Source organism: Gymnoscopelus microlampas, assembly GCF_963454915.1.
Source record: "Gymnoscopelus microlampas genome assembly, chromosome: 21".
Taxonomy (NCBI): Eukaryota; Metazoa; Chordata; class Actinopteri; order Myctophiformes; family Myctophidae; genus Gymnoscopelus; species Gymnoscopelus microlampas.
In genome coordinates, this window is record NC_139958.1 from 16577252 (window position 1) to 16597251 (window position 20000).

The following is a 20000-nucleotide window of genomic DNA, read 5'->3' on the forward strand; positions in this document are numbered from 1 at the left end:
ATCAGTGTGCAATAGCTGTGAGCAATATCAATGCCACAATGCTGACCTTGATTACTGAACAAAATGTCTTAAATAGAGAGAGAGATTGGATTTCTACCACATGAGCACAGATCATGTTTACACCTTGAACACAACATTAATCAACACACAGAGCACAAAATATATGAAATGGACTCCTATGAAGTCCTGCGTCTCACTCTGGTCCACCCAGTCTATGTGTCAAAGTGTCCCTGAGCAAGGCACGTCACCACTTAAACCCCCAACATCCGTATTGTGGGGAAAGCTTTCTCTGAAAATAGCAGTTTGACAAGCTCACAGCGCGTCGCAGAAAACAGAAAAATACACTAGTATAGAGCCCTGAGGGACTCCGCTCAACCATAGGGGGTTTAAGTGGATAATCCTTAACTGCTCCCCAGGGTGCTGTACTGTTAGACACACACTTACATGCATGCCTTCAAAAGCTATAGCTTCTCTCTACTCATTGTCAGGGCTGCCAGGGGGTGAGATGATGGCAGAAAATGTACTAGGATACATATGAACAGACAGTGGCCCACTGTGGATGCACAGTAAGCAGCTTTGTTTCAGTATTACAGCTTGAGGCATGGTGGTGATGAGTCATGACCACATTTAGCCTGGAAACCAGATAAAATGTACCAGAACTGAGTCTCAGTTTCTAAGAATCTTGAATGGAAGTTAAATAAGATAATAAGTATATACTGTAATTCAAACTGGCTGGACGTAAATGCCTTTATGGCCTTTAATCACTTAAGCCCATATATACTTCATTGTACGACAAATAGTGAATAGCCGACAAGCACACACGTTGTGAGCTTGTAGATCTTGTATTTTGATTTTTTTTTTACATGACATGCCCAAAATAGAGTAACCAGGGTTTATGTGGTTATAGATTTGCTGCTAAATAGATTTAGTTTTGGGACACTTACTGTCTGTGGTTGTTAGAATGCTTTAAGGTGGAGGTATAGGTAGAGCTCCATGGTAGTAATTAGGGCTACTACTCAGTAGTAGGTCTGCTAGTGACATCAGTGCACAACTAAATTAGCTACAGTAGCCGTAAACACAAAGCAGTCTGCAATCTGATGCCCCAAATTACAGAGCCAGTGCGAAAAATAGACAAGACACACATATCACACACATTGTTCCATCATAACCATAAGAGAGAGAGAGAAGAGAGAGAGAGAGAGAGAGAGAGAGAGAGAGAGAGAGAGAGAGAGAGAGAGAGAGAGAGAGAGAGAGAGAGAAAGAATGTTAATAAGAGAGGGAGAGAAGCCACACAGCAGCAGGTTTTGTGAAGATACAACAAACCATTATTCCTATCAAAATGAACATATCCAGCGGTCACCCAATCTCCTCCACAACTAAAATGAACTAAATTAGACAATTTCCCTATAATCTTGCCCCGTTTGTAAATGACTTCCTCACCGCAGGGTCTTCTTGCATTCAGGTCGGACAGCTATACTACATATAACTAGACGCGTCGCAATTCAGGGCAATTGCAAAGTGTGGTTGCGCCGACGCGAGTCGCGGGTCGCTGCCGCCGGGACTTGTTGAGTAAACCACCCTTGACATGCGATTAAAATTTGGGATTGACTGGACGTTTTGTTCGTGAGTTTTGGCCTTTTTTGTAAAACAGGCCCCTTCCGCTAAATTTGGAAGCCATTTACGGACGAACGGTAATGACTATCAAAATTCCGCTTGGAGATGTTTATCGCATGGGTCCAGAGATCATGTGTACCAATTTTTGTGAAATTTGGACAAAATATGTGGGAGGAGGAACTAAAAGTGTGTTTAGAAGAAAATTCAAAATGGCGGAAAATCTAATCTGACGCAATATGGGGCCTATATGGGGAGTTGCGTCATGACCCAAGAAATCTGGGTTTCTCTGCACAGAGCACTAATTAATTTCGTAATATGGGTGCAGTCCCTCCTTTCTGATCATGCCCACTCGTGTCAAAAACGTCGTTGCGAGGAACCTAACAGTTCATTGATGCAGAGATATTCGATGGATGCTGTCGTGTATGATAACGTGCCTTCTTCGGACAAGCCTCCTCCAGGCGTGGAGAAACGCACGCCGCAGTGGTCACGACGCAGCCACAGCAGATGGAGACTGGCGCTGGTGGTGACCGTGCAGAACCTGCTGGTGGCTCTGTGTCTGGCAGTCACTCTCTATGTGCACTGGAACGCTCCCCGACAGGTGAGTGATGTTGTATTGTCCTCCCAATTTTGGGGGTTTTGTTATAATTTTGTTTTATTTATTTTTTTACTTAGAGTAGACACTTTAAACAAATATATTATTATTTTTACATTAATTATATAGAAATTATTTTCCGATTATTATTTTTCTGTGATATGTTCAGTGGTTGTAGTATTAAGTATTAAGTAAGTACAAAAGTATTGGTATCAAAATGTACTTAAGTACCAAAAGTAGAAAGTACTCATTACACAGAATGTCCCATTTCACAACTTTTAAAATGTATAAAAATCTTTAAACATAAATCTGAAAATAGCAGATCTACAAGCTCACATTGCGAGCTTGTATATCGGCTATTTTCAAATAGTTAAAGTTTAAATAGGGCTGAAGTGGTTAATGTATGTTTTGTAATAATCCAAATCTACAAAGTAACTAGTAACTAAAGTTTTCAAATAATTGTTGTGGATTAAAAGTGCAATAGTTGCCTCTGAGATATAGTGGTACTAAAGTATGGAAAAATAAAAAAGTTAAAATACCTTAAAATTATACTTAAGTACAGTACTTGAGTAAATGTTATAACTTTAACTTTGTGTTGTTAAAGTGTTTCAGAACTCTTCCAGATTTTTCTCACCTTTTCAGGATTTGATGTGTATATGTATATATACTGTATTATGTATGCATGTATGCATGTATGTATGCATGTATGCATGTACAGTACAGTATGTATGGTATACACATATATACTTTCCCAGTGCCTAACTTTTATGTGTTCTTATGTCTTTCCAGGAGTCCAACAGGCATGAGGGCAAAGGTATCTACATAAGATTTGAACCAATTGGTGAGTAATTTAAGAAATATCTTTATAAATCAAGACAGACAAAATATAAACTGTATTGTGTCTTTTATATCACTAGAAGTGTGTTATATAATAGAGACGTCTCTCTCAGTCTCTCTCTCGTATCTCACTCTCAGTCATTCGGTTTTCCTTTGCCCTTCCTACAGGTGACATGTATGATAGCACGGGAGTCGAGCTTGAGCTGCTAGATGGTCAGAATAACAACCAGATGGGTGTGAATAACAATCAGATCAACATCAAATGTACCGGACCGTACATCTTGTACATGAATGTGTGCTATGCAGGCATTGGCAACGGGAATCTGAGTCTACAAGTTAAGGGAGCCGACCGCGATTTCACCAGTGATGTACCACTGCATGCACCCACGGTTAAGGAGAAATGTGAGGGGCTCCACAAGGTGGTGCACCTCAGTAACAAGGACAATGCTACTCTGCACTTCATCAGCAAAAATCTTCTGATCACCAGCATCAACAATTTGGGCCTCACCTACCTGCTGGGGTCATACTGTTACTTTTGAGTGGGATCACTGTACCGGCCTAATCGTGCACGCACACTTATGAAGAATTCATCCTCGGACTGCTGCCCGTTTATCTGCCCACTTACATAAACAGTGTGGTTATTAGCCTAGGCTCCCAGTCCCCTCTCACAGGTCAGTGGTAGAAAGTAACTAATACATTTACTCAAGTACTGTACTTAAGTACATTTTTTTGTACTTTTACTTCTACTCCACCACATCTCAGAGACAAATATTGTACTTTTACTCCAGTTAGTTACTTTGTAGATCTTGATTAATATTACAAAATATAAAACACACTTCAGCCCTATATACATTTCGGCCATTTGAAAACAGCCGATCTACAAGCTCACAATGCGTCGCGATGCGATGCATTGTGAGCTTGTAGATCTACAATTCTCAAAAGATTTGTATACATTTGAAATGTATACATACATTTGAAAACTTGAAATGGGACATTCTGCATAATGAGTACTTTGTACTTTTGGTACTTTAAGTACATTTTGATACAAATACTCTTGTACCTTTACTCAAGTAAATTTCGAATTCCGGACTTTTACTTGTAACAGAGTATTTCTATATTGCAGTATTGATACTTTTACTCAAGTAAAAAATGTGAATACTTTTTTCCACCACTGCTACTGAACTTGGTAAAAAAGGTCTTCTCCTGCTCTGCCTCCTCAACCTGGAACACGTTAGAGCAGGAACAGCTTGATTCCCCTTGAACATCTTCAACTTCAGGAGGAGGAGGTTTGCACTTGCACTTAACATTCTTTTTAGCATTTTTACACTTGCTGCTGCTGTCTGACCAGGTCTCTCCTCATAGCTCAGTGAGATTACCGGATTAAATAATAAATACAGCTTTGTCTTTTTGTATCCACCCATTCCACTGTATGAATTAATGAATTAAATATGTGTTAAGAAAGAAGAAAAGTAGGCTATTACATAAACGGTTAACATAACAATTAGATGTTTTAATTGTCAAAAACATCATGCTATTTTGTGTGCCTTTTTTAAAAACCTTTTGCTGTGGTATCGAAAGAGGTATATCGAGTATCATCTTTTTAGTACTGTATCAAAGGTTAGAATTTTGCCATTGTGACAACCCTACTGTAGCTCTTGTATGTCATTGTGGCTGCGGTTGAAGGCTGAATGGTGCTTGGCGTTTACTGCCTGCCCTAACCCTTGCCCCGGCTTTGAAAACAGGCTGTGCAACCCCCCCATCCTCCCTCTACGTCACACAGGAATCTGGTGGAGAGACGGCAAGGCGTCAAAGCTGACACATCAGGCCCAGCCTTCAGGGGTCTGCAGAGGATGAAGGAGGGTGGGACGGAGCAAGAGGAGGCTTTCCTACATTGTTTCTACCACTTCTCCTACGTCCAGTAGAGACCCACGGCCAGTAAATATGTCCGTAACCACGTAAGCCCTATTTTCATGAATCCTATATTAAAATTGACTGATGGGATGGCGGGCTGGCCAGCGGGCGAACCACCATGGTTGGCGGTGCCTGCCGGCGAGTCGTTCGGATATGCAGTTGTTCAGAACCGCCGATCCGACCAAGTACTAATGACATCAGAGATCTCCATATATGGGCATAAAAGGGACACAGACAGACGGCTCCTCTGACAAAGCCCCCGACACTATAACTCGGACATACCGGTACCGTTCGGATCGGCGGTGCAACATGGTGTTTTAACGTTTTTTTTTTAATGTTTCGCCTATTATAACATGGCCAAAATGGCCATGTTAAAGTGGTAAAATATGTAAATATGCCCTCCTATGACAATTCTGTCTTTACCTCAATCCCAGACTAGACTAGACTGCCAAGCATTCTTTTGTTACTGTTTGTTATTTTTCATTTGTCTCTCCGGTTTAGTCGTTGCCAATTCCCTCCATGTGTACTGTGGTCTCTGTCACTGCCAACCTCCACTGTTGGTCTGGGGAGTGTGCAGACAACCACATGTCTTCTCTGATACACAGAGAGCCACCAGCTGCTTCTTTTCACCTGACAGCATGGAGTTTCACTGGGAGAATGTAATACGTAGAGGATCAATATTTCATTCCCGCTGAAAAAGGTGTCCCAAACAACCAGTAGGAGTCGCTAGTGCAGCTACAAATACACAGTCCCCAGCCGGCTTCCCATCCAGAAACGCACTCTTATGGTGTTCACACTGGAGGCACTACTGCTGAGAAGCAAACCTGAGCCTTTGTGTGGCGAGCAAGTGTTTTTATACCTCTACGCCACCTGGACCCCACCCAGGTGCCAAGCATTTGATGAGGTAGAGCTGCCCTATTCCTTTGTCACTGAGCCCTGACTGTTCCCCGTCAATGAGCCCTGACTGTTCCCCGTCAATGAAAGACAAGAGATCAGAGATGGAAAGAGACCCATAATCAGACTGGATTAGAGCCCAACAGCCTTGGAGAGAGTAGGGAGAGGAGAGAGCTAGAGCATGACAGTTATGGAAAGTGTGAGAGAAAGAGAGAGATGGAGAAAGTCATAATTGCAGGTGGTGTCCCATAACATGCTTTGATATTATCGCAGCAGGCCTGCAGTCCTAAAGAACGTGACTAGCCAGCCAGCAAATACGACGTATGCTGTATTTGTAATAGATTATTGTGAGCAAACTTTCACACACACACACACACACACACACACACACACACACACACACACACACAGACATAAAGCGCACGCATAACATTACACACACACACACACACACACACACACACACACACACACACACACACACACACACACACACACACACACACACACACACACACACACACACACACACACACACACACACACACACACACACACACACACACACACACACACAATGCAGATGCAGATGCAGATGCAGATGCAGATGCAGATGCAGATGCAGATGCAGATGCAGTAGTGCACGCACACACAAACACAAAGCAAGCAAAAAACAGAGGGCATGGGTGTTCTTACTGCTCTGCCTGGTTCTCCTTTCAGTCCTGGAGGTCCAGCCAGAAGGGAGAACTGGGTAGGTGCCACCTCCCAGCTCTGGAAGCCATCGGTGGCAGGCAGGGTGACTGGGGCGTAGGTAGGCCTGCTGAGTCGCAGAATGACTGGAGCCTTGGTGGTTTTGGCTTGCTTTGGTGGTTTGGTGACTTGTTTGGACACTGGCTTGGTGATTTTGGGAAATGTAATTTTGGAGTTGACAGACTTTGACGGGTTAACTTTGGAGATGGTTGGCTTAGAAGGGGTAACTTTGGAAGGATTTGCTTTGGATGTTGTGGGTTTGGACGGTGTAGCTTTGGAGGTGGTAACTTTCGGTTTGGGAGGTGTCTTTTTGGCAGCAGTGGGTTGGGGTTTCTTTGGGAAAGCACCTTGATCTGATAAGGCAGTGCCAGGCTTCCTCTTGGGGGGTTTGGTGTTGGCAGTGGCTGGAACAGTGGGTTTCTTCTTGCTGAGCGGTCCTAATGTGGTCTTCTTGGGGCTGCTACGAGGAGTAGGCTTCGGTGAGGTGGGCTTTGGGGTTTTCTGAGTGGAGGCCTTCAGGGTGGATGGTTTGGGAGTTGGGGCCTGTGAGGTTGGGGGTGCTCTAGTCCTGAGTGGAGCCGTGACAGTCTCCACCTGGGACTTGGGGGCTGGCGAGACGAGTCCAGGCAAGACTGTGAAAGGCACCACAGTTGCTGTAACAGGTGGAGAAGTGGTCCTGGGGCTGGGCTTTGTCAGGAGGGGGGCCACGTACCTGACAGCTGATGCAGCGGCGGCGGCACTCCGGGCCAAGCTCAGCCCCAGGGGTTTCCTGGACAGGTCTAGACCCCTCAGCATGGGGGAAGCTGGGGTAGCAGTGATGTTGGATTCTCTGGGTAAGAGAGGCAGCAGAGGAGGAAGGTTTGGCCTGTAGGTGTCAGCTTCCCTGCACTGTTTCTTAACATACCTGCAGTAGTTGTGAGCTGCCTGTGCGGAGGGGATCAGGTCAAATTGGCAGATAGCTCCTTCGAACTGTGACGAGGTCTGCTGCTGACTCATCTTCCCCAGCAGGAAGGAGCCCTGGAGCTCCGGAGCCAGCCCCTCCTCACTGTCCCACGTAAAGTCTGCATGAACACTCTGCTCTCCGCAGGAGGCATAAAGAGTCACTGTGCGCCCACTTATTCCCACCGCCAGCTGGTGCCACTGGCCATTGTGAGCATCATAGGGCAGTGCAACCGAGGTGTTGGGCCCCGTGTGGAGAAGCAGCTGGCCCGGGGTGAGCTGCAGGCCCAGCAGAAGCTTCCTGCGGCTCGAGAGCAGGGCGAAGAGGAAGGCGTTGTTGACGCGGTGTGAGCGCACACTCAGGACCAGAGCCAGGTCGGGCCAGATGGCCACTGGGAAGAGGGAGCGCAGTGGAGCCTCAACGCGTGCCCGCTGAGTGAGGATGATCCCTGTACGGAATGGAATGACACCTGCTGGCACCGAGCGTGACGGCTTCTCTCCCCTGAGCCCCAACTTCTGGAGGATGTCCACATCTGGGCAGAAAAGAGAGAGAAGTATTACAACACCAAATATGCACCATGTATGTAGTTGTAGAGTGTGTATATATGTAAATGTAAATCTATATCTATAATGTCTAATGTCTAATGTATAATGTATTCTCGACCAACAGAGCACAGCACTACTCAGGGCTGCCTAAAGTTCTTATAAAAGTGTTTCTGTCCAACGATGAGGTCTTTAAAAGGTCTTTCATTATATGAATGTGTGCAGTTCCAAAGTCTGTGTGTGTGTGTGTGTGCGCGTGCGCGTGTGCGTGTGCGTGTGCGTGTGTGTGTGTGTGTGTGTGCGCGCGTGTGTGTGTGTGTGTGTGTGTGTTAATAGGACATGCTGGACTTATTTTCTATACAATTGGAAAACTGCTCTTCCTGAAATAACTGAAGTGAGACGAGGGTATTTCAGCGTTCTCCTACAATGGAAGCAGTTGGATGAATTCTGCTGGCACATCAGACAATTTTCCTATAAGTTCCTTTTGGAAATACAGCCAAAGAAATTAAGATCTTTCTGTTTTCACAGCAGGGGAACATTCAGTTATGACTCTCAACAAAACCAGAGGATAAGAGCTTAATTTTCCTGTATGTTTGAAGCTATCTTATACAGTACAATTGCAGCACCCATGGGTGTTAAAGCATTACGATTAGCTACCTATTGGCACAAGATGATCAGTCTGCATAACATAATTCTGTTGATGTGATCTTTCATTTGAGAAAGAACAAGTGACAGAGCAAGTAGGGGCAAATGAGATGCAATATCGGTTTAAGCAAGATATGCAACAGCAGAGAGGAGAAGGACTAAGTAAGAAGTCAGACTGGAATAAAGTAGGGTAGGGATGTCCGATATTATCGGCCGATATTAGCATAAAAATTGATATCGGAAAAATATCGGTATCGTTTTTTGAAAAAAAAAACATTTTTTATTTTTTATTTTGCTTTATAAATAAGTTACAGGAGTTCTTACTGTATATGGTGTGTGTGATATGAAATTTGAGCTTACCCTAATCACAATAATCCCCGCATATATCGGTATCGGTTGATATCGGTATCGGTAATTAAGAGTTGGACAATATCGGTATATCGGTTATCGGTAAAAAAGCCAATATCGGACAACCCTAAAGTAGGGGGAACAATGAAGGATAACAAGCATCCATTATGCACATGTGCATTATACCTGTGGTTCTCAAACTTTTTTTAATGCCAGGGACCCCCATAACTCTTATTACAGACCTATGGGTCCATTTGGAACCCCCTCAACTGGACTGGACTCCACTGCATCATACCGTAAATTAAATGTAAATTACTGCATTTATATTTTCCTTTCTATCTTCACATGGAAAGGAGATAACGTTAAAAGCCTAACTAGGGACATTGCTTTTCAATTAGCTCTGACTAGAAATCCATTATGTAATGCATTTGCTTCATGTTTTTAACCTCTAACAACATCTACTTCTATTGTCCCTCACAAATAACTGAAAAACAAAGGCTACAACTAATTTACTGTATAAAGGGCTGCATATTATGCTTTTTCTCATAAATGAATGCCCGATTTTATACTTTATCATATGACAGTGTCAAGCTAAAGTAACGAAAATAGCAGATCAACAAGCTCACAATTCATCACATCGTGACACTTTGTGAGTTAGTAGTATGACATGGCCAAAATAAGGACACCAGGTTGAAAGTGGTTAAGTCTGTCTGTGGATTTGATAAATATTTAACCAATGAGAAGTATAACTACGTTGGATGCATTGGAACACAGGTTCTTTTTTGGACTTACAAGGTTTCCACCCGACAGCGACGACTTGCATTGGACTGCGTTGTACTGCAGAGTATAGCTCTGTTGCCTTTAGAAGTTCAAGAAGGGTGGGTAGATCAATGAACCATGACTCACTGACCTCTCAACAGCCTCAGCTTCCCTCTTCCTGTCTCGCTCCTGTTTATGTCACTTCAGACAGCTCCTTGCTTTTTTTAAATGTTAATTCCAGAACATGACCAGAGTAACCACAAGAGAGCAGAACATCTTTCTGCCTGGAACCAAGCTACTGTTTCCACCCTTCTAGCCAGCCAACCTCTGCTTTCTTTTCAGGGTTTAGGTTTAGGTTTTAGGCAGTCGCACTGAAGGACGCATGGGATTACACTGGTAATCACTTCTCCGATGTCTGATCTCAGACCAGTTGGATCAAAGCCTTCCTTTTCTCCAAGGGCCCGTTCTGGTCTGGGGTCTACAGCCCCTTTCCCACATGGAATCCATAACATTGTTGAATAAAAAATATCTGGCGAAGGCAGTGGGCAGTCATTCACACACATTGGCCTCCTTTATGGAGAAGTTCTGTATGGCGTCTGTTGCGACACGTCTGTTCCAATGTTAGATGGATGTTACGATACAGTACGTAATGCTCATGTGAGGTGTCAAAAGCACGCAAAACTAGGCATTTGGGGAAGATAAAATATGTATTTTGGACGAACAGAAATCCTCCCTGGGATGCAGTCGGGACAAAGAGGATTTTGGAAAATGTCAACAGAGCCAGTGAGCCTATGACTGTAACTTGCAAATGGTGCGCATCTTCTGCGTACACACGCGTCTGTGTATATGCCAACTCTTGAAGGCTGCATTGTACTGTAGTTGATCATCTAGTGAATCTCTTAGTTACAACAAGGCTAACATTACTGTAAACTGGCCACTGCCTTGCGTACTTATAGTTCACCTATACTTCTACTGCATCGAAGAACAATTGTTCTTTGAAACATTTACATTTGCTCTGTGGTCTTGTCTCTACAAGGAAATAAAAGTGAAAGTCATGGAAATCTTTCATTCCCACTTCAGCTGCTGGGGGGGGGGGGGGGGGTTACGTAAATGCAGCACTGGGCCTTCTCTATAGGGGAAGTGTGTTTATTATCACTGTTAGTAATATGATGGATGACATGGGAGTCTTAACTCTTTACATACATTTAAATAGGCAAACAATGTTTGTGCTAACAGGCCCTGTGGGGATTATAGAAGCAAATGGATAGTGAAAATGGAGGAGTGAAAAAAAAACAAAGACGAGGGTCCTAACAATGATGCCATACAGTACTACTTACTTACTGTAGAACAAAATCTACATAGAAGCTAAGAAGACATTGCATCTCAGTGAAGCAGGTCAGAGCTGACACTCCCATATTCTCAGGCTAGTGGGTGCCAATCCTTTCAGGATAAACATGTTCATAAACATGTTCATTTAGTTTAGTCTAACACACTGCTTCTCAACATTGGGTCTAGGGACCACCAGAGGTCCAAAAATGGACCCTTATGGGTCCGAGCGTGTACAAATGGAGCCAATTGGGCCCTTACGTGTCCATTTGGTTCTATTTGTGCACTCTCGGAGTAAAAAGAAAAAAAAAGTGTAGATTAGGGTCCCAGAGATAAATTGTATTGGCCAGTGGCCTAATGCGTATCAAACTTGAAATGCTCAAATATTACTGTAGTGTGTAGTATTAGTGAATAGTACAGTAAAGTTTCCCTCACCTTTATTAAGTTCTACTTCAGACTATTATTGCAACTCAGTACTACTTACGTCCTACTTTGCACCTAATTATACTAGTTCATACTTTACTTCATCATACGCATATGTACATCTGGGGTTTATTGGAACACCATTGTTTGCAGGGGTCAGTTAAAAAAGCATATTTGGCTTTTTACCACTGCACCTAAAGTCTTTTCCATGGAACAGAAGCACATTTCACTCCACTCAACATGAGATGAAGCACAGAGAGAGAAAAGCATGCAGCCAGAATGTCATGTCCTTGTTATATGGCCAATTCTTTATGGTCTCAGCATGTGATGTATAAGTCTGTAAGACTTTCCGTTACCTCAAAACATTAGGGCTTTATAAAATAGCTTGAAAACCAAACTCCTTGACTTGTCGGTCTAGACGTATTTGTGTCACGCATTCTCCTCTTTGTGTGGTCTCCGCTGCAGCGAACGGCATCAGAACTTGGCAGTGAAGCACAGAACTTATAACGTTTATCTATTCTGTACCTTCCCTCTTGACTCCAAGCTTCCTGACTGTCCACACACAACAGATACTATTTACTGGAAAACACAGTGCACAACTGTGTGGCTTCAGACCTACAGTAAACTAGTACTGTGCAGAGAGACAGACACATTGTGTCAGCGCATGATTGAAGCATATACTGTAGCTTATATTTAGTACATAACATAATGTAGCTACAGTAGAGTGGCCTGCAAGCACACTGCCAAGTCAAGGCTCTTCTCTCCCTACTTCAAGATCTCATTAAACACTTAAGCCTGATTTATACTTTGCCTAATTTCAAAACAGTTTGAAGAAATGTAAAAGATTTAGAAACATTTTGAAAATATTAGAACATTTCTTTTAAATGTCCCTTTTAAAGACATGCCCAAAATAAGGGGTCAACAGACTGAGAGTGGTTAAAGATGAGGTCACAACAACACACACCTCTGTTGTTTGAAACAACAGTTAGTAAGTTAGTTAGTTAGTTAGTTAGTTAGTTAGTTTAGTTTAGTTTAGTAAAACCTCTGTGTACACTTCGTGGACTAATACTTGACCGGGATCTATATTTTTGCCCCTCTCCACACCTAATCTACAAGCTGGACTGGCTGACTCAACATTAGCTGTCAGTGATACGTCTGATAACATTTCACAGATATTCCACTGGTTTACAATTATGCTGCCTCACGGGTCCATTTGAACCATATTTTACACCCCGAGTTAAATAACACAAGGGATTTTACAGTGTGCAATAGGGCAGTGGTGGTACCGTAGCATACAGTTAAGGTGAGTTGACGTCTTACCTTCAGGGTGTACTTGTGCAAGTCCCAGGTAACAGGTACAAAATAAAATGGTACAGAGCAATAGGGCTCTCCTGTAGGGAAGACAAGAGAAGACGTCAGTTAATATTTATCACATTAAAAACTAGTTAACTAATCAATAACCCAACACATGGCCTCACATAGGCCTATGATATCCCACTATGCTTAGTTATTGTTTAAGTACTAGTATTTACGGTACTAATAATGTTTATAGTCTTTTCGTTTTACTTTTATTAGTCATAGACAATCAAACTCAGTGGAACAATGGATGCAACCGCGACTTTAACCGTGACCACGAGTCGGCCTATTGTTTACACAAGTCTGAAGACCTAGGCTCTGCACAATGGATGCGTGATATGGGGTGTGTGTGAGGGAGAAACGCAAACAGATCAGGAATAGATTCAAACCTTGTCTCTCGTTTTTAGTCGTGGGGAATGTCTGGTAACTGATCAACAAGACATACAAACAGTTCACACTGGTGAAGGAACAATGTGAATACGGGGACCCTAGTTGGTTGGAAACCAGACGGCTTCACAGTCATGCGATCTGACAGGGACAAACACAGTGACAAGGCTAAGGGGGGTGGGATTGTCGTTCTGGTGATCTCCAGATGGTTAACCACAGCATGTATAATTTTTCACATTATTTGTAAATTCTCATACTGTACGTCATCGTCAATACTGTGTAGATTACACATAGCCAAAGTGGCACATGCAAGTGACGTCATCCATGCCACTGTTGCGGGATTAGAGATGAGGTACTCTAGGCCTACCCCAGCGCATTTATCATGGTCACTAGCATTTATCGAGGTCCCTAGCATTTATCGTGGTCAAAACACTGTCGAACTTCACCCCAGTATGTGTCCTGAAAACAGAGAATAATAATAATCATGCACCTGCTGTATGCAAATGTTAAGGAGGTTTCCAGTCCCACAGCCCCCCCCCCTCGGTACATCAGATCACAACCTACAGTAATCAGGTTTGTACCCTCTTACATGCATGGAGCATGTCCAGTCAGTCCCACACTCATTCACCCTCCTATCACATATGGTCACAATCCTAGTGGTTCAAACTATGTAGTCTATTTAAGGGGATAACATTCACTCTGATGCTCAACATCTCTCACTACTACCACAAATGACAGCTCACCAGTGATCAAACTCCCTCCACCCGCCCAGCCTCTTCCTGTAGTACAGCGCTACTCAACACGCGGCCCGCGGGCCGCATGCAGCCCCAACGCAGCGTCTCTGCGGCCCCTCATGATCAAACCAAAAAAAAAAAAAAAAATCCTGGATAGGTTTCAATATTTCAATCTCTGGGAGTTGGCAACCCTAACCTTGCCATACCTTAGCTTTTGCTGAACTGATGGCACTAGACATACACACAAAATAAACAGGTACAGTGAAAAGAATATGATGTAAAAATGTACATTTTCTTACAACAATAACAATGTGTAGTGTGTTACAAAATCGAAAAATCCCAAATAGGACAGACATTTTTAGCTTGCGGCCCTTGGACTTTTGGTATTTTGCTGAGTGGCCCCTGAGCAATCTTAAGTTGAGTAGCCCTGCTGTAGTAGTATTTAGGTTTCACTATCATGTGTCTTTTTCATTTCTTTCTGTGATTCATGTGGTCAGTCATCTATGATGTATCTCTGATATGTATGACATATGACTGAATAATATTCGGGAAAAGAGTTCCATGGCTTGCCTTGAACTAGAAAGAAATCTGATGCTGAAAGTAGTTTACAAGATTATCCGCGCGCGCGCACACACACACACACACACACACACACACACACACACACACACACACACACACACACACACACACACACACACACACACACACACACACACACACACACACACACACACACACACACACACACACACACACACACACACACGGGGGTGAATGGATGATCTCTGGCCCCGGCCTGGCAGCCTTGTGGAGATATTGTGCGCTTACAAAACTAACATGCAATAAAACAAAAATATACAGAAAATGTCTTTAGTTTTAGTCTTCAAGTTTGTTAACACAACAAGCATGAGGAGGCATTGGTGCATACTGTATGTTTATTGAGATTGGAATTTCTACATGACTGTGAGTCAACTGCCTTCAAGAAGTGTTGAGTTTCAATACAAACGTCCATTCTTGGTAAAAACGGATCTGAGTTACAACTGTACTTGGACCGCTTTTTCCCCCTGTCTACACCAAATCGCTTCACAATAGATTGCCGATCTGCAAAGTGACACGTTATGAGCTTGTAGATCAGCTGTTTTATTATATATATATATATATATATATATATATATATATATATATATATATATATATATATATATATATATATATATATTTTTTTTTTTTTTTTTTTTTTTTTTTGTATAATAATAATAATTATAAGTATAAGTATGTAATATTAAACTAATACAGTATAAAAACAAACAAACTAGACTGAAACGATCAAACTCCTCTGGAAGCTAACTGAAACTTTGCTGAATTAATTAATTAATTATGTTGTTTTTGCAAAAACAACATAGAAATGAATGAAAAATATACAAATAATACATGTAGCTCTGGGTCAGAGTAGGTGAAGGTTTGTTTCAGGATAACAGACTGTGACATCAGAGACCATCAATGGACTCTGACTGCCAGTGTATCACATCAAGTTCTGTGAGGAGAAGACTGTACCAATCAACAAGGTACTGTATGCTGCTTCTCCACACCACAAGTCCTGGATCAATGACATCATCATAGAATTACAATTACAATTTGGCCCTTTAGCTGAAGAAGTGCGAGATCAGAGTACGCAGAGAGAGTAAGCATGAACCCTAGACTAGGGTTAACAAACAACAAGGACAAACAACAAGGGAAACACTTCAGTCACATAAGTAAAGTGCAAAGAGAACAATGTCAACAATGCCTAAGAAACTAGGATACCAACAGGTAAACATCAAACCTAGCATCTGTGCAAACAACATGGTATCTAAATAAAACTCTATTGTAATAAGATTTTTCTAAATAACAAGAAGAGGGCATGGCACGTCACATTGAGGAGGGCAAGGCCATCAAGAGAGAGCACAAGAAGGCTCTGTCGCTGGAGTACAACAACAACATAAAACAAAATCATTCAAATAAACAAAATCTAGAGGTGTGTGTGTGTGTGTGTGTGTGTGTGTGTGTGTGTGTGTGTGTGTGTGTGTGTGTGTGTGTGTGTTGGGGGGCGGGTGTGCATGAGGATTACAGGCAGCCAGAAACTGCGGTGGAGGGAATTATAGCACGTGCCAATGAGCTTAACCTGTCTTTCAGCAGGTTCAACCTCCCAGCCCCCCTTGAGCTCTGCAACTATGCCGGGTTCCCGACAGTCCACCCCCCCCCCCCCCCCCCCAAGCAACACTGCAATCATCCACATACCCCCTCCTCCCACTGCCCCCTTCCCCAGGAGGTAGCAGTTGCCCCCCCCCCCAGTTCAAGGGACACTAACAAACTGAAGAAGCTGGTGGGGAAGGTAGTTAACTGGACAATCTGGAGGTGGTTACGGAAAAAGGGGGGGTAGGTGATGAGGAAGCTGGACGCTATCCTGATGAACCCTTCCCTAACCTTACAACACGACTAGGTCAGTCCCTTTTTCCCGTAGCCACATAAAAGCACCTGCATGCTCTGTTCTCTTCTTGGATCCTTGGACTCCTGCCTTACTCCGGCACATTTGCACACAGACTACTGGCCTGGGATAAACTACTGGGATATACACTAAGTACCATCATGGCAAGTTGCCTGCTCAAGCATATTGCTCACTATACTCACTGTTGTTTGACTGTAAATAATATCCATATACGTAGTTTCATAGGCCGACTGACACTGTACACATACAGCCTACACATACTTACTGTCGTAAGTTCGTACAGCATTACTGGTGAGTGGTGATAGATTGTACATTATAATTATGCCTATACATTTATATATCCATATGTATACATGTCTGTCTGTCTGTCTATCTCCCAAAAGGAGAATGTTCCAGTAGAGGATTAGAGAATGACATCTCCAATGCAACAACAAACTGGCTCAAGTAAGCCCATGTCTGTTTACTCACTTAAAACTGGGCACTGGGCACTGGGCTCTGCAGCACTTTCAGATCTGGGTCAATAAGGGTCATCACCTCAAAAACTCCAAAACATGAATTCACAGCCTCTGACATAACAGATTCCTCTTTAGGCTAGTGGTTAAGATGTTTGGCTTTAGTGTCCCTTCCAACGTGGGTTCGAATCCCAGGCATTACACATACTGTATACACAGTTACACACACACACACACATGGGCGTGCGCGCGCACGCACACACACGGTCCCTCATCTCCATCACCACATGCAGAGTAATTGAAGAGTGGAGAGGTTAAGATCTGGTGTGGGGCAGGACACACACGCATATGTGCACACACACACACACACACACACACACACACACACACACACACACACACACACGCACCACACATATAGTACACACACACACACACACACACACACACACACACACACACACACACACACACACACACACACACACACACACACACACACACACACACACACACACACACACACACACACACACACAGAGGAAATGTCAAAAGCAGCTGTGGGTTGAGGGCTACAGTGTGGGGGTGGGGGTACACAGAACGCAGGGGAAACGCTGTCAAGTATGTAACTATAAAATATACTGTATGTTCATGTATCCTATGTGCATGAATATTGACACAGACTTTGTTTGTATATTCTCTTGTCTCTCTGTCTCTCTCTCTATCTCTCTCTTTCTCTCTCCCTCCCCTCTGTCTTTGAAGATAAAATATTTCCATAATTAGGTTAATATTATCCATGCTTTCCCCACTAACCTTAAGAAGAGAATGGCAAATTGGTGATTAAAAGCAGGAAGTGTGCATGAACAGTGTCTAGTTTCAACTCAGTCTGACCACAGTCATTTCCATTAAGAAGCAGTGCAGGCTGGGAAACCGCTGTCTGATTCCCGGGTTAGTAACATCAGCATCAATCAAACACCACGCAGCTGGCTGTAGTCACGGCAACAAGATTGCGTGTGTGTGAGTGTGTGTGTGTGTGTGTGTGTGTGTGTGTGTGTGTGTGTGTGTGTGTGTGTGTGTGTGTGTGTGTGTGTGTGTGTGTGTGTGTGTGTGTGTGTGTGTGTGTGTGTGTGTGTGTGCGTGCGTGCGTGCGTATTTCTGTCTTTTTTTATCGATCAATGCTATTGATCAGACATTACATCTCTCTGTGGGTTATACAGATATTTAACGACTTAAGCCCCATCTTATACTTAGGTCAGAAATAGCTAAAATAGCAAAATAATCCATACATTTTTCCTATGATGTCCCCAAAATAGGGATGCCAGGTTGAAATCTCATGAATCCATTAGATCCAATGGAACAGGATTTTGTTTTTTACACTACAGTTTGGGATTTGAGTGTCTCCTGGCCAGACAGCTTAATGTACAGTATCTGATCTGCTAGGCAGAGATCCATGATTGGAAATGAGACATATACAGTAAATTCTGAGAATTGTCCTACAGCCAAAAGGACTCGCAATCTGTCACTCTGCTCTTACATCTGTGTGAACCAGACCCTGTTGCCATGGAAAAAACATTTTGTTTTCTTTTGGCATTTAGTATTTTTCTCAAAAGTCTCAGCAGTTTGTTTTGGTTTTCTTTGAGGTGATTTTTCTGAAACGTGTGTTGAGGGAGCAAGCTCGCCTGTACAGTGAAGCTGTGGTGGCGAGAAGCCAGACTTCGGAGAGTCAATAAAGCTGACATCCACACATAGTCCCCGTCTGTTGCGGCTTTCACACTGCAACACCATGGGTCTGACACGACTGCTCAAGGGAATCTGCAGCGGAGCTGAGTGGGCAAAATACAGGCCAGCAGAACAAGACTTCCCCTAACTCATCAATTACTGGCTAGACAGCCTAACCTACATTCTTTATTATGAGCTACTCAAATCATCGTTCAAAGTGCCAGACTCTGCTCTGCTCTTCTGTAGTCATGTAATTGTCTTCTTCATGACGTCGACACATGGAAGCTAAGCTTGCGTACGTTTGAATGCTTTGAGGAAATACTGATAAACCCACAATGTCCTTTGCTGTCAAATTCTAAAGGAGTTGAGGTGTGTGTTTGTCCATCTGAATGACATACTAACAGTGAATGTACACACAGTAAAGTCCTCAGTGTTAATGTATTCATTTGTAACTCTGAGAGTGTCCAAATGTACTCAAATGGGGGTACTAATAAGGGTCTATTTGGAGTTAGGGTTGCACCCTGTTACTACTCTCTCAAGCCAGCCTATGTCTTCCACAGTCTTCAAATGCTACAGATTCTTTAACTCCGCCGGGTAAAATATTTTACAACAGGAAGCTATTTGCTCTTCAGACTGGAAGCGCATTTGACCAATCACGAGTCACGACACAATGTTCGCAAAAAACGTATTTTAAAACATTTCCATTTCTGCTAAGCAGCTACCTCGGCTTTGACTAATTCAGTTTCCGGTCTGCACGACTGCACAGGCGAAATAAAGGTGGGGAAATGATCTGCTTTATTTTCAACTCATTTTCATTGTCTGTCAGACATTTTTTGTCTGTGTTAGGCGGAAGCATCTGTCTCGAGAGACTACCCTGGTACAGTAAATCTTCACTGATCATCAGTGAGTTGTGTGTCCATACAAGAAGGAAATACACTTGTTATCATAAGTTCAGAATTTGGATTATGACCTCTCCACTTCACTATCTTTAAAAAATAAAACATTGGTGCTTTATAGCACCTCTGTCATACAAAGAACCCGTTCAGCCCCTGTATGGATCTTTAGAGGTTCTCTACTGGTGCTTAAGCTTATATAGTATATATAGCACCTTCAAGATAGGTGCTACTGTAAATAGCACCAAAAGAGGCTCCCCTATTATTACGAGCCAAAGAACCACTTTTAGTGGTAATTAGCACCATTTGTGTTTGTTTGACTTTGATGTGTGCTCAGATGAGTTTTTTTTAACTCTTCTGTCTGGTATCATTTTCTGGTATAATCTGTTT

The 20000-nt window shown here is 42.9% G+C and overlaps 1 protein-coding gene across 1 annotated transcript in view; it reads right to left on the reverse strand.

Annotated features, from left to right (window-relative positions):
- The window catches only part of LOC311038230 (uncharacterized protein), a 112278-nt gene that overhangs the window by 88501 nt on the left and 3777 nt on the right, over window positions 1-20000 (reverse strand). The window contains exons 2-3 of the mRNA XM_084047622.1: window positions 12902-12972; window positions 6545-8070 (exon numbers count right to left, since the gene is read on the reverse strand). Of these exons, the coding sequence (XP_083903748.1) occupies window positions 6545-8070; window positions 12902-12972 (1597 nt within the window). The remainder of the gene's footprint in view (window positions 1-6544; window positions 8071-12901; window positions 12973-20000) is intronic.